The sequence below is a fragment of the Heterocephalus glaber genome, unplaced genomic scaffold (assembly GCF_053883595.1).
Source record: "Heterocephalus glaber isolate CG9 unplaced genomic scaffold, H.glaber_assembly_v1.0 deba00001690, whole genome shotgun sequence".
Lineage (NCBI taxonomy): Eukaryota > Metazoa > Chordata > Mammalia > Rodentia > Bathyergidae > Heterocephalus > Heterocephalus glaber.
Genome location: NW_028258415.1, coordinates 5,204,132 through 5,219,030, shown reverse-complemented (window position 1 = coordinate 5,219,030; position 14,899 = coordinate 5,204,132). Strand labels below are relative to the sequence as shown.

General features: G+C 38.6%; 1 protein-coding gene across 1 annotated transcript in view; it reads right to left on the bottom strand.

The window, feature by feature from the left end:
- The window catches only part of Arsj (arylsulfatase family member J), an 88,245-nt gene extending 74,084 nt beyond the window's left edge, over positions 1-14,161 (bottom strand). Inside the window, exon 1 of the mRNA XM_004870033.3 lies at positions 12,993-14,161. Coding sequence (XP_004870090.1) covers positions 12,993-13,372 — 380 coding nt within the window. The 5' untranslated portion in view covers positions 13,373-14,161. The remainder of the gene's footprint in view (positions 1-12,992) is intronic.
- Between the last annotated feature and the right edge of the window lie 738 nt (positions 14,162-14,899).

Genomic DNA, 14,899 nt, shown 5'->3' with positions numbered 1-14,899 from the left:
TTGAATAACATTTATATTGATTTCTACTCTAAAAGTAAGTTGTTCGGCTTTACCAAACCCATCCTGTCAACTATTTCAGTAATGTAGTGGAAAATAAATGTTGAAATTGGAATCCTAGCTTCATGGCTTACTATGGTGCATTGGCCAACATACCAGATTTCTCTAGGTTTGATTTCTTCATGTATAAAATATGGATAATAAGAATGACTCCAGACTTCCAAGGCTTAGAACTACATAGAGATTCAGATATAGATATGTTCAATGGAGGATATATGTTACAAAGTAATACACATAAAATATATTTCTTTGCACTTAAGTACTATCTTTACACCCTTTAGCTAGAAAAATGTACAATTAAATTAGGTTTTATAGAGTTACAAAGACAACCACACAGCCATCAAAGTAAAATATCTATTTCAAGGGTTTCAGTTTATATTTTCAAATTTGTTAAAATATCTATACCAAATTACAATTTAATTTGATGAGTCTGAGTTGTTCAATTCAAATACATTTAATATGGCCTTACCCTTTGTAAAAACCTACTGTGTTCAAAGACTAGAATAAATGTTTAACTCTGAAGATAATTTTTAAAGACTGAATAAACAATTTAAAAATTCTTGATTCCTTCTGATTCAGGATTATGGCATTATCTTCTAATATACAACCAATAAATTCTAGATTTATTAAAACCACTGTTTAGATTTACTTATTGTAGAAATTGATTAATATAGTATAGAGGTATACTATCAAGTTTACAGTAAAGATTACTATGGTATACATTAATAATTAGAATGGAGTTAGCAAGTACAGATAACTTTAGAACTTTTGCTAGGTAGGAGAGCAGAGAAACTGGGTCAACTATGGTGCTCATTTTCTTTTGGCTTGTTTTTAGATAGAAGAAATTTAAAATCACTTATATGCTCCCAGAAATTATTTAGTAGAGACCAGAAATCAATAACAAAGGAGAGAGAAAGTAAAAAATTGTGAAAATCATTTCCGAGAAGACAGAAGAAGGAGCTTAGGGAGGCTGGGTCTTTCATTAATGCACGTACTTCAATGCCTTCCAGGAGAAGGAAGGAAGAAACACAGCTGGTAGGTTGGTAAAGCCAAGAGATAAGTTTTTTGATCTTTCAATGGAATTCTGAAGTAAGATGAGCTGATGAGAGGATACTGGCGTCTGAAGAGTTGAGAAAAAAATGAAAATACTTCTAAAGAATGTAACATGTAATAAAAGGAGGTAAAAATATTGTTGAGCATTTCTGAGTGCCTATTTTAGATTTGTGGTCATGAATATAATTTCAAGTACTAGTTGCCACTCAAGTTTTTACGACTGTATCCACCTGCTGGATGGACCTTCTTGGGTACTGAAGATTGCCAAACCAAAGCCAACCAAGCCTGTTTGGCCCTGTGCATGGGATAATGGCAGTCCTCCCTCCCCCAACACACACAGGAACCAGTTAGTTTCCAGTCTCTTTCCAGTTCCTTTACCTTCTCCACCAGACTTGAGGACAATCAAGTATTGAGAAAGCATATCGGTGTATCTCCTCAGCAAGGGGACAATGACCTGGGGATTATTTTCTAGCTTGTTTCGCCACCAGGCCAAGGTTTTTCAAAGATTTTGTATTGGGATATGATAGAGACATTTTATTATTGATTCTGTTAGTGAAAGAAGGCTCCCAATTGTTGCTATAAAATTAAGGGATTGGGAAAAAAATGATAAGCATCATCTCTTCAGGCTGTAATTCTCATTTATGTTGGCTGTCATGGACTGTACGTGAAGAAAAGGTGTGGAATGCCTAGCTATATAAGGTAAGCCCAAAGGCTTGTCAGTGTTACCATAGTTTCTGATAAGGAGACTACATATACCTATTTTGGAAAAAATTATAGAAGTAGCTGAAACTTTGGATTTTTCCTTTTCTATTCAAAGTAAATCCCCAAAGAATTCAGTTAAACCTAAAACTTGAATCTATTGCTCATCTGTTCCATGCTTAACAATGTTCCATTGATTTTTGCCAATCTAGTCTCATTTAATGAGAGGACCATACCAGAAAGTAGCATACCATTAAATTCTCATTCTCTCATTGGGTGAGGGAGCTCACAGGCTCTAAATAAAAGAAGGTTCACTGTGAGTGGGGAAATGGTGTTTACACCAGGGTATTCAGTACAATACCCACTGTTTTTCAAATGACCTCCACTTAACAGGACTGCTTTCTCTGAATATGGTAGCTTCAAGTTACACTTGAACTTTTATTACGGTTGTCACCAATATGAATATCTATGTCTACCTAATTCTATCAAATATGGTAGTACATCTCAATTGAGAGGCAATGGGATATGAAAGTTGACAATTTTTAAATCAAAATATTCCTTTAAATGAATGTATGTCAATCAAAAACCACTTACCATATTTTAAATATTTTGTCATTCAGAGTTTTTGGCTTGATTAAACATGGTGACTGAATAAATATTTCTTAGGAATCTGCTCATCAACAAACATTCATTATATGTGTGGGATGGTATAAATTTGACCCTTTTTAGATAACCAATATTATCTAGGTTACATGAGTTTCTATATGGCAGATTCTGTCTTAAGTGCTTTTGGTACCCAATCCCACTTAATCCTCTTAATAAATGGCACAAGGTAGGTACTAGAATTATCATCCCCATTTTCCCATGACAAACCTGAAAGCATAGAATTATATGGCTGACATCATATAAGGTCCTTGCTTTTAATGACTACTATCTCTCTGTTTATACTTTGTGTATTGTTGTACATTTGTGGATTAGAAGTAAAGTGGTATGCAAATGATTACAATATATTATGCAAATTGGAAGAGGTGTGCAGAAGAGGCTGTGGGAACACCACTACCACAAAATGCACTTAATTCTGCCAGGTATGGGGTGAGAAAAGGAGTTGAAAAGGATAGGAGAGTGGATGACAGTGGTGGAGGGTGTGAAAGGATGCAGTAGTGTTTTCCAAGAAGAGAATGAAAGGCATTTCAGAAAAGGGACTGAGCCCTGTGGGAAAGTACACATTCTTCAGCAGTGATAATCTAAGAAAGTGTAAATGGGGAAGTGTGAAAGATTGACGGGATGCTTATCAGAGACGGGAGTTTGCAGGACCTTATGGTCTCCTTAGGAGTTAATCCTTGGTCTGTAGAAAATGGGAGTTGCTAAAAAATATAAGCAAGGGAGTGGCAAAATGTGGACTGTGTTGCCGAAATCTGACTCAGGCCCCATCGGACAGTGTGAATGCAGGTGTAGGCACTACTGTATCTTCATTTAGAAGTCACTGAAATAGTGATCATACAGCATGTAAAGTCTTATTCTTATGAAGTCTGGAGCAATGCATGAATTCAAAACTAAATTTTTTGTGTACCTGGGGTGAGCTGTCATCCAGAGTGCAATGAGATATGTTGATGTTATTCAATAAAAGGTTTTAAAATTATTGATTGGAAGAATTTGAAAAAAATCACTGGCTTTCCCATTGCCTTGTTTGCCATTCTTTTCATTTAGCATTATACTTTGAATATCACTGTTTAAATATTTCACTTGTCCCAGGCTCTGCAGGGTTCCAACAGGTTCTGCCAAGCATGACAACCAAAGATAACTAGACCAATCTGCAAGTACAAAACCCAAAAATCACTGCCTCTAATCATCTTCCTGGACATCTTAGAACTAACAGAATCATTTGGGACATCTTGGCAGATAAAAAACACTAAAATGAAAACATACAGGATTTAGTTTTAACCCTTTTTGTTGATGCTGACTTTAAAAAAAAGATATGACTAAACTCACCAAAAGCTTTTCAAGAGAATAAATAATTCTTTTAAGATTTTTATTAATTAAAAATTATGGAGATATAGCTGTAACATAAAATGATTTTTATTTAAAATTATATAGGGCCGGGGATTTAGCTCAGTGGTGCTGCTGCCTGCCTCGCAAGAGCAAGGTCCCAAGTTCCATCCCCGGTGCCAAAAAATAAAATAAATAAAAAATAAAATAAATAAAAAATAAAATAAAATAAAATAAAATTCTATAATACGTAAAAGTTTTCTAAGTATTTTCACATGTTATCTCAACTATTAGTGAGATAACTTTTGAGATTGGAAAGGTAAATAATAGCATTATTCTTATTCTACAGATGAAAACAATGTCTCAGAAAGATTAAATGGCTTATTCAAGGTCACACTCATTCATCTGTTTGTTAAATCAGCCCTGTAACTAATATTTCCTCACTATAAATTCTAAGCCACTTCTGCTCTATCACCTTGCCTGCTTGAGGAAATAAATAACCAATTATTCGTTTATTCATCCATTCATTCTTCACACATTTATTTAGTTCCTATTAGTAGAAAGCACTGGATTAGTAGAAAGCTGTAAGATTTATGGTGATCATAAATCTGAGTCTCACTTCTCAGGGGACCAGGGAAGGAGGTAGACAGTTCAGTGAGAGCTGTGAACAAGTGAGAAATCATGCCTAATAAGGTAGTTAGAGAAAGAATTATGAAAGGTCATCATTGAGATAAATTACTTCTGGTTAAAGAATCAGAGAAAGCTGTATGGAGACTGTGGTATTTTAGCTACGTCTTATGAGTGGCTGGCATTTAGGCAAGGAGAGAAAAGGTGTGAATTCCAAGGAGTGGGGGGACACTGTGAGAAAAGAAGCAGGAGTCGAGATATGCTGCCGAAACTGTGAACTGTTCGAGTTTCTGCAGCACAGACTGTGCAGGGAAGAGGGTAAACTTTGTTTGAAGACAAGATAAAGATGCTTACAATCTTTATAGGAGACATAATGGATTTTGATGAAAACAGTAAGGGCTTTGTTGAAGTTACAGAAATTTAGGTTCAAAGATCCACGCTGCAGGACAGAAGCTGTGTGATCTTTACCAATTTATATAATCTTGCTAAAATTTTTATACACTATACATAAAATGATGGCATTTGTTAATATTTCGTTAATATTTTTCAAAATAATAAAAAATGTCTTACCTTCAGGGTGGATGTGAAGATCAAATGACAGGATGTCTGAAAAGCAAGTAGCATATGAAGGTCCTCAGTAAAAACTAATTTCTTTTTCCATTCTTTTGTAGTCAATGGGGAAGAATGGAGGGTGTTTTCCAAGGGTGGTGAAATAATGAGAATCATGCTTCAATAATGCAAATGTATTGGATGAATTGAAAGAGAGGGAGTAAAAGAATAAAGGCAGAAAGTCTTTTTGCAAGGGAGCACAAAGGAGAAATAGATGCACCAATAAGGTGCCACTGTTGGGAACATTTAATATCTAGTGTGATAAAAGAATATGTTAACAACTCTAATTACATTAAAGTAAAAATGAGGAAAGATTACATCAAGATTAATTCTAGAATACTGCCATAGGAAAAAAAATGGAATGAAACTAAACTAAAATAAAAGTAGCTTTCATCCTGAGCTCACATTAAAAGCTCTAAACCCATTTGAGAAAGGTCACTGGATAAAACCAGATGTTCTCAGCCCTCTGCACCTGGATACATTTCCACTTTGGAGGACAGCTATTCAGGAAACTCTACAGTATTACCTGAACAGAGCTTCACTTCAAAGGGTCCCTTTTTAAAAAGACTCATTTAACATTGGGGACTTTGATCACCAGGGTGTGCTAATAGCTTACTTGACTATGATTCTACTATCAGAAAACCCAGAGGGTCAAATAGGAACAAGCAGATGTCTATTGAGCAGTATTGACCACTGAGTCATTCTTTATGAAACACAGTACATGCTTTTAAAGCTACCATGTCCATTTGTTATGTTAATTTTCCAAAGTTGAAGTAAGGTTTGAAGGAAACTCCTACTTCTTCTGCACATTTATTTTTCTAAATGTTTAAGTATTACTTATTTATGAAGGTAATGAGTGAACTCAGCAACTGATACTGAGTACTTTCTGGGTGTAGAATGCTACTTAAAACTAAACTTAGAATAAAAGAAGTGTATGGAGGGCCGGGGATTTAGGTCAGTGGCACCGCACCTGTCTCGCAGGCGCAAGGTCATGAGTTTGATCCATGGTACCAAAAAAAAAAAAAAAGAAGTGTGTGGAAGGAGAAGCATGCTTGACTTTGACTTTATAATATGAGCTGAGGGAAAATCTGTGTGTGTGTGTGTGTGTGTGCTTACACACCTACAAAATGAACTCTCTAAACCCTCTTCCCCTAACCTTCACCTGACTTTTTCTTGTGAGAGGGGCTGAAAGAAAACGTTACTTTTTCAGGGTGCCCAACACAGGCAAAATTATAAGTTGAGAAATTTATATCCAAAAACAATATTTAGTAAACTCCTAGAAGACATGTTCCCTTTCCTTGCAGCTCTCTGCAGGCCACAAAAAGGCCTACCTGGGTGCCATCTTCTTGGGCCAAAATCAGGCCCCTGCTCAAGCTTCTGTGTGCCTAACTATACACAGTGTTGGTGCAGTAGCTGGTGATCGACAGTCAGGAGGACTAGGTCAGTTAACCTCCAGAAAGAGGTTATATATAAAACTAAATTTTAATGTTTCCTAAGAGTCTCTGGTAAAAAAAAAAAAATCAACATGTCTTTTAGCCCTATTTTTTAAAATTCATTACCGTAACTCCAATCTATATGGGCACTCACTGTGATTCTAATCTCTATTCTTATTAAATTCCTCCCTGTCCTAACTTCAGACCCTGAGCCTTTCCCGTAATCCCTGTTATTGGAAGTCTGTTACACTGAGGTCTCCCGTTCACCTTCTCTCTTTCCTGGACATCCTTCCTTCTATCTTTTGCTCTAGCTGATTGCTTGTTGTTCCTATCATACTCTCAATTTGGAGGGGCTCTTTTAACCACACTCTGATTACCAGACCCTGGAGCTGGGATGGCACTGGACTTATAGATAATTTGGCTCCTATCTCCTTTCAAAAGCTCACCTCCTTTGATAAGTGAGGCAACAGTCTACACACTTACTAGCTTTCCAGTTACAGTCTTCTAACCAATGCCATGCCCCTCCCTGACCACTCATTCATAGCTGATCCCAGTACTGGGTCACTATCCTCTTTACAACTACTTTCTTAGAATTCTCAAAATTAGATATCTGTGTGAATGATCATCCAACACCATGTCCTTCTAATACCTTGCCTTCCTCGCTTCCAAAGATAATTTCCTCCATCTCACCTTGACGCTCATTCCTCTCTCATTTTCAAAACTGTTCTACTTACAATGTTTTGTTTGCAAGCATATACTTACTTTGCAATCATTATTATCCATGTTTTCAGCTTTCCAAATTTACAGAAAATTTCTCACATTACTCCAATCCACACAGTCAATCCATTGAACCCCCCAGTCCTTTTTGACACCCCCCCATAGTCTTCCTCTTTTCCTTGCTACATTCAGAGTCTATACTCCACCCCTCAATTCATTTGGGAAGTCCCTCAAACCCAACTAGGTCCATCTCTTGAGCTATGCTTCACCTGCTCACTAGCAACTGTGCTTGGCAGGAGCAAAGCAAAGAGATGACTGGTCTCCATTAGAATTTAAGACCACAAGTCTCAAGTGGACTTTCACTACTGTCCAGTACATTTACCATATTTTTCTACTCAATTCACTTTCTCACTCTCCTAGAATAATATTTTGTATCTATCTCTCTCTTCATTCTCTGCAGATGACTTTACTTATAGTATTTAGGAAAATAGGATAATTTAGAAAACTACTTTTCATAGCCTGTAAACCAGATCTTCTAAACTATTTGCATCTGCACATCTGTCCTCTCTCTTTTTCCTATTAAAATGAATGAATTGGGAAAGAACAGCCATAGTAATTTTGAAGAACAAGGAAGAGGATATCCATTCTAGATATCAATGTTTGTCACAAAGCTGTGTAGTAGCTACGAGACTGTACTCTTGACTCATGGATAAACAATGGAACAGGATAGACCCAAGAAACAGATCACACCTGGACAGATGTTCATCAGATTCTTCAGACAGTGACACTGTAGTGCAGCAATGCTTTCTTAATGAACAGTAAAAGCCAAATGGAAAAAAATCAAACTCTGATTTATACTAAAAAATTAATTCCAGATAAATTGAAGATCTAAATGCAAAAAAGAAAATAATAAAAATTTTGGGGAGAAAAGATCATATTGTCATGATCTTGAGTTATACAAAGATGTCTTAAATAGGACATAAAATGAAAAAAATGAAAATTGAATTATAATAAAATGAAAATCTATTCACCAAAAACAAAACAAAATAACCACTATTAAAAATAAAAAAGCAATCACAAATTAGAAGATATTTGGAATACAAGTATCTGGCAAAGGAGTAGAGTATTGAAATAATTACCATAAGTCCATACAGAGAAAACAATCATTTAAAGAGAAAACAGGAAAAAGATCTGAATAACTACTGCTTAAGAGGGAATATTGAAATGGTGAATAGAAATATGAAGACACTAAACTTCATTAGTTATCAGAGAAATGTAAAGCCTGTGTATAATGATCATAAACACTGAAAAGTAAAAAAAAAGACAATACCAAATGTTGGCAAAGATGTGCAGCAAATGGAACTTTCCACACAATTGCTAGTGACAGTATAAACTGGTAGAATCACTCTGGGAATTGTTGGGTAGTGTCTGCAAAAACTGAACATAGACATCCCTACCATCCCTCAATTCTATTTCCTTCTGGATAGTCAAGAGAAATGCATACACATATTCATCCGGAACACAGACAAGTCTGTTTATGCCAGCACTATTCCTAATACCCCAACATTGGGAACTACCCAAATGTCCATCAACAGTGCAATGAATAAATAAATTATAGTATATTTATACAAAGAAACAGTATCCAATAATGAGAACGAACAAATTATATCTGCAAATAGCAACATTGAAAAATTTACAAACACAATGTTGGAAGAAGACAGACATAAAAGAGTAACTTCAGTGTAATTTCATTCATATGAAGTTCAAAAATAGGCAAAATTAATTTAAGGTGTTAGAAATCAGGAGAGTTTATCCTTGGCAAGGGAGAGCAGTTAGGTGGTGTTTTAGGTGAAATGAATTTCTCAAATATCTTATTACAGAGATGCATTATGCAAGTTACCTTTGCACTTATTAAGATGATCATCATGGTTTCCAAGTGGAATAAATGAACAACAGAATAGTTAAAACACAAGGTTATTGTCAAAGATATCCATTCAGTTCTGGTTGTCAATATTTCCTAAAGTCTTCAATAAATGCATGTTTAAATTTTGCAAAACTTATCATTCTTTCTGAAGCCCTCTTAATTCAATGCTGTCATTTATATATGTCATTATTGGGACACTTAAAAAGGTAAGAATATTACCTTGAGATAAATTAAAGGCTGATCACAAAATAAGGTGTGTGTTTAAATTTTTAAAAACTGATTACAGTGAAAGACACATTGCTGTTGATTCCCCTCAAAATATTTTCCTTTGCTTCAAACACTTATCTCATTGTTCTTGCCACTTTCTGAAGCAGTTCTAGAAGGCCTCTTTCCTGAGTGTCTTTACAAGGTGTAATTAAAAAATATATTGTGAATGGACTGCACATTGCCATCCAATGGAAAAATAGTCTAGTAAGAACATTACAATTTGCCTTCATCCACCTTATTCACAGGGTACCATGTGATTTCTATGTCTTCCCCAAAGTCAAAATGACAATGAAAAGTAAACATTTTGAATGGATTCAGGACATCAGGGCAGCCATGAGAGCACAAAGAAAGACACTTAAGAAAGAAGATTATCAGGGCTGGGTATTTAGCTCAGTGGTTCAGCCATCAGGCTCAAAAATGCAAGGTCCTGAGTTTGATGCCCGGTACCACAAAAAAAAAAAAAAAAAAAAAAAAAAAAAAAAGACTTCATGAACTGCTTCAGAAAGTGATGAAAATTGTGGGATAAGTGTGTTAGAAGTGAGGAGGAGCATTTTGAGGGAGACCAATGGCCATGTGTCTTTTATTCTACTAATTTTTAAAAAATTTAAACATTCACTGTATTTGTCAATCACACCATGTACTTTCCCTATCAACCTTTTTATCTCTCCAGGTCAACTCCGAACACCTAAGGGTGCTGTTTCTCAAAATCTAGTGACTGGAACACTGCATCACTACTCCTTTTAGAATCATCGCTATCTATATATATATAAAATATATAATAGGGGAAACACCACCAATTAACTCATAGAATTGAACTAAGGATTCAATGAGATAATATATGCTAATACATAATTCAAGAACACAGCGGCTGCTCAGCAGATGCCAGCATGTGTATTAATGCTCTTAATTTATTATTAGTAGCACTATCATCGAAATAACCTAACATGCTCATTAAATCACTAGTGATTTCTGGACTCAACCCCAGATGTTCTGAAGCTGAATCAGTTGGCTGGGTACAGAACTCTGCATGTTAACTAGCATTTTTGGTGATTCTTTTTGCATACCCAGAACTACTATCTGGGTATAGGGCTGTCTCCTGATTTGCTCCTCAGTGTACATACAGGGGTCTGCACACAAGTGCTGATTGACTGGCTGACTAATATGCTATAGTGCCAGACTAAATGATTAAAGGAGTCTGGGATGTGCTACAGATTTGTGTAGCAGAAAATAAAGATAAATTTTTACATCTGACTCCAGCAAAGTATGAAGGTAGTATTGTTTTGTTAGTAGTATGAAAAGTAAATTCAACTTCAATCATCTAAACTCTTATTTTGTCGGGTGAAGATATTTCAATCCTCTCACATAATCTACTTCACGAAACCTATTTTCCCACTTAAAATAATTCAGTCTATTTGGGATTTTATTGCTTCTTTTTTTACTTTAGAGGAACCAGAAAGCCTAGACATGTGCTCAGAGAGAGGATAAGTAACCATATTCTTCAGGCCCCACAGAATTAATATTAAGCCTGGAACTAGGTTTCAATAACCACTTTCTTTCTTACATCTGTATTCATTTTAAGGAAAGTTCTACCAATTTGCCTAAAAGTGAAATGCCTTCATCTGTTTAATTCAAATAGAAATTTAAATCAAATCACAGTAGCTAGTTGAAGTTTTTGGCTCTGAAACGGTTATGCAGGGCTGGGGATTTAGCTCAGGGATTTCGCAGTCTACCTTGCAAGCACCAAGGTCCCAAGTTGGATCCTTGGTACCAAAAACAAAAACAAAACAAAAAAACCCCCAGTTATCCAACTTGCTGCGCTGAGTAGAAAATTTTAATATGAAAAGAAATCTCATTAAATGTTTGATCGCATCGAAAGTACAGAAGTATCAACCTCTGACCAAAGATAAAACTTAGGAATTGTTTCCAGCTTAGTTTTGTTTCATCTTACTAAGTAACATAAAGATTAAAAGATAAAACCTAGATATTTCAACAGTGCAAGATGTTTAAGAACTAAATTTTCCTGTTTGGTGAATACATTTGTTTGAACATTGTACTGTGAAAAATAAATTCATATAATTTAGTTACAAATTTTCAACTACAGTTGGCTATCTATGTAAATCTTATTTCTATAAATTAATTGAAGAGGTCTAGTGAGACTTTATGACACACTTGTTTTATGTGCCAAATATAAGCATGGTTGGGGCCAGGGATTTAGCTCAGTGGTTACGCTGCCTGCCTTGCAAACTCAAGGACTTGAGTTCGATCCCCGGTACCAAAAAAAAAAAAAGCATGGTTGAGATTAGGCATGAAGAACTTGACCTCCAGACCACCAGATGGGCTTTTGATTTTTCAGCCAACAATTTGCTCTTTTATAATCAAATGCCCTTGACTTTAAGGTGCCACAATTAACCTTCAAGATCAGGTATAGTGAGACCTCTCTCTTCTTCCGATCTTTCTGGAAGGGATTTTTTTTCTTTTCTTTTTTGGCAGTGACTCTAAATTTTCAGTTTGCTAGCAGTGGAAATTATGCTGTAAGCAAAAGTCTCAGCAAGACAGAGATTCCTACAAAATACTGTAGTCTTTATTTTTCCAAAGGATACTGGCTACTCTCATGAGATCCAAATCCAAGAACAACTTCACTGAAGCAAAAGTTCCCTGTACTGCAACTGAAATCACAAAACACACAGATTGAAACTTCTCTTCTATCTCTGTCTAGGAGTAACCTGACTTCAGCTTTCCCGCTTTATCTCCAATAGTGGCTAAATTTGGACATTGAAGGTCAGTTACAGTGCCTATATTCTGATAGGATAGTGCAAAAATAGGAACATGTGTGAATAACTTAGAAGATTCCACTACTTAGCAAAATGGTGATAATATTAAAAACATTTCCCTTGGGCCGGGGATTTAGCTCAGTGGTTCCGCAGCCTGCCTTGCAAGCACAAGGACCCAAGTTCGATCCCCGCTACTAAAAAAAAATTTCCCTTAAGCATCCAGATAACCTGAGTTTTGCCAGTTGCTCAGAACATTTCCAGACAGGAGAGGAGCAGTAAACTTCAGATGAAGACTTAACGTCTGTCCAGCATTACCACTGAATTTTCCTGCATTTTGAAAACTGTCTCATTAATTAAGTCTGCCCTCATCCATGATACCGTAAGAAAAAATTACCCATCGAAGACCCAAGCAGTGTCCTACATACAATGCTTACATTTTACATTACTTTCCATCTGTATTCGTGGCTCCTTTCTCTTTGAGATGAACCGGGGCTTTGATCATCCAATTCTAGAGTTAAGAACAACCTAAGAGTTGCAGAAAAGCAACCACTGAAACCAAATCTGAATATGTTCAGGAGTCAGAATAGATTTGGAATAGGAGACTTCTGGAGCTCTCCGGATGGTGAATGAGTGCCTGACCTCATTCAGAAGCTAACAGTTGGCTCTGAGTATAAAGCAAAACGAGATGAGTAGAGACTACATTGTCATTAATAGGGGATTCCATTTTAATAACCCAGCACTATACATCATTCATTCATTCCCCATATTTTTTTTCTCCCTTAAAACAGAAGCTGGGTTGAAATTAAAAGTTTTCTTCAAGGCATAAATTTAAGAAGCAGCAACACTTACTTTCCAGTAATAAACTGACTCCTGGATGGTGTGCAAATGGGCTGGACGTAGTAGTTCTCCAGTTTAACTCCTTCGGCAGCGAGCTTGTCCAGAGTAGGCGTCCTTATTTCAGAACCGTGGTAGCCCACGTCTCTAAATCCCTGATCATCAGCTAGGATGAAGATGAGATGAGGCTGCGAGGGCTCCAGTCTTTCCGAAGCTAGAGCTCGCCAAGACCCCTCCTCCTTCTCTAAGCGCTGGCCGAAGGACAGGTAACCATAGGCGATGAGGCTCAGGACCCAGAATCCTGCCAGGGCAGCCATAGCTACCACTCTTCCAGGCCAGCCCCGGGCCTGCGCAGGCAGCGGAGGCGGTGGCCCCGCGCAGCCCCAGGCGGCCATCCACTCGGATCCCCGCTGAGGCCAGGAGCGCAGAGCCCCGCACCCCGCGCCGAGGCCGGCGCGCACATGCACGCGGAGAAGTGGCTCCGGAGTAAGATCTGAGCTGCCGGGAAAGCAAGCCTAGCTGGCCGGGCCGTCACCAAGTCCCAGGACCGCCACCTTCTAGACGTGACGCTTTAACAGCTGGCCACCAGGAAACTAAGAGAGGCGGCTCTCTGTCTGATTTCACTTGCCCTTCTCGCTCCCCAGAGCCACTCTAGACACCCACAAAAAAGTTAGTCGCTCCACTCAAAAGTACGGATCTATAGTCTCAGGGGGCGGGGAGCTTTGATGGCCCAGCGCGCTCAGTGCTGGAGCCGGCGGGTTGTGCTCGGTAGGATCACCTCCTCCGTTTCCAGGGCTCTCTCGGTGTCCGGGTCTTCCAGAAGTTCGCCAACTCCCGTATACTCTTCAGGCGGCCAAGTGAGCAAAAAGTGCTTCCTAATCTCTCCCTCCCTGCTAAGCACTCCTTTTCTGCTGAACCCGGCGGTGATTCCTAGTCCAGGCAGCTGGAGCGCTTGGGGACACAGCATCCCCAGCCCGGCCGGTGTCGTCGGTCCGAGCTCTTGGGTCCGTGCGCCCCGCCCAGGAGCTGCGAGTCTGCTGCTAACTTAGCTCGACTCCCGCGCTTTTCGCCTCCTCCCGCTGTGCTCGCCCGTGAATCACAGCGCAGTGCTTTCCGCCTAGGAAGAGGGCAGGGCTCGGGGCAGGTTCAGGAATCAGAGCGTCCCCTAGCTTTTCCGGGAGGAGACTGGACGGGGAGGGAAGCGCTACCGCTCAGTGGGCCACGCGATGCCAGAGGGCCGCCACACTGAGGGGGGACCACGCGGCGCCAACCCCCTCCCGGGGTCGTCTCGGGTCTGGGGACGAACTGTCTTCCTCTTGCCCATTCCGAAACTTTTGCTCACTTCATGAGGGTAATGAGAGAGGAAGAGCAGGGGCATTGAGAAATTGCACAGTATACTCTGACCTTCTTCCTCTTCTGCCCGGCTTCCCTTTTCCTGTTTTTCTACCCCTCTATTTTTTTTAACACTCACAACTTTTTAAAAATTGAATCACTTCTCCCAATACCTGACCTTTACAGCCTAACTCATTAGCTTCTTCCTAAGGGAAGGTATTAACACCCCCCCCCCGCTCCTGCTTTCCTCTCTCCAAACTTACCCAAAGGAGTCTCCAAGACAAGAACTCGAAGAGAAGAGTCACACTTGGCCCTCAAGAACCTCTGAGTGGGCCTGCGTTCCTGCAGTAAAAAACCCAGCAGCTTCCTAGCCAGTAATTTGGAGAACCTCGTCTTTTGTCTTCTTTCTTGCCTTCCTGCTTTCTTGCATTTCTCCTCTTTCTCCTCTCTCTCTCTCTCCCCTCTCTCTCTCTCTCTCTTTCTCTCTCCTCTCTCCCTCTCCTTTCTCTTTTCTCCCTCCTTTGATTTTTTTCCCTCCCTTCCTCCTTTCTTTTCCCTCCTTCCCTTACTCCTCTCTTCTCCCCCCCATC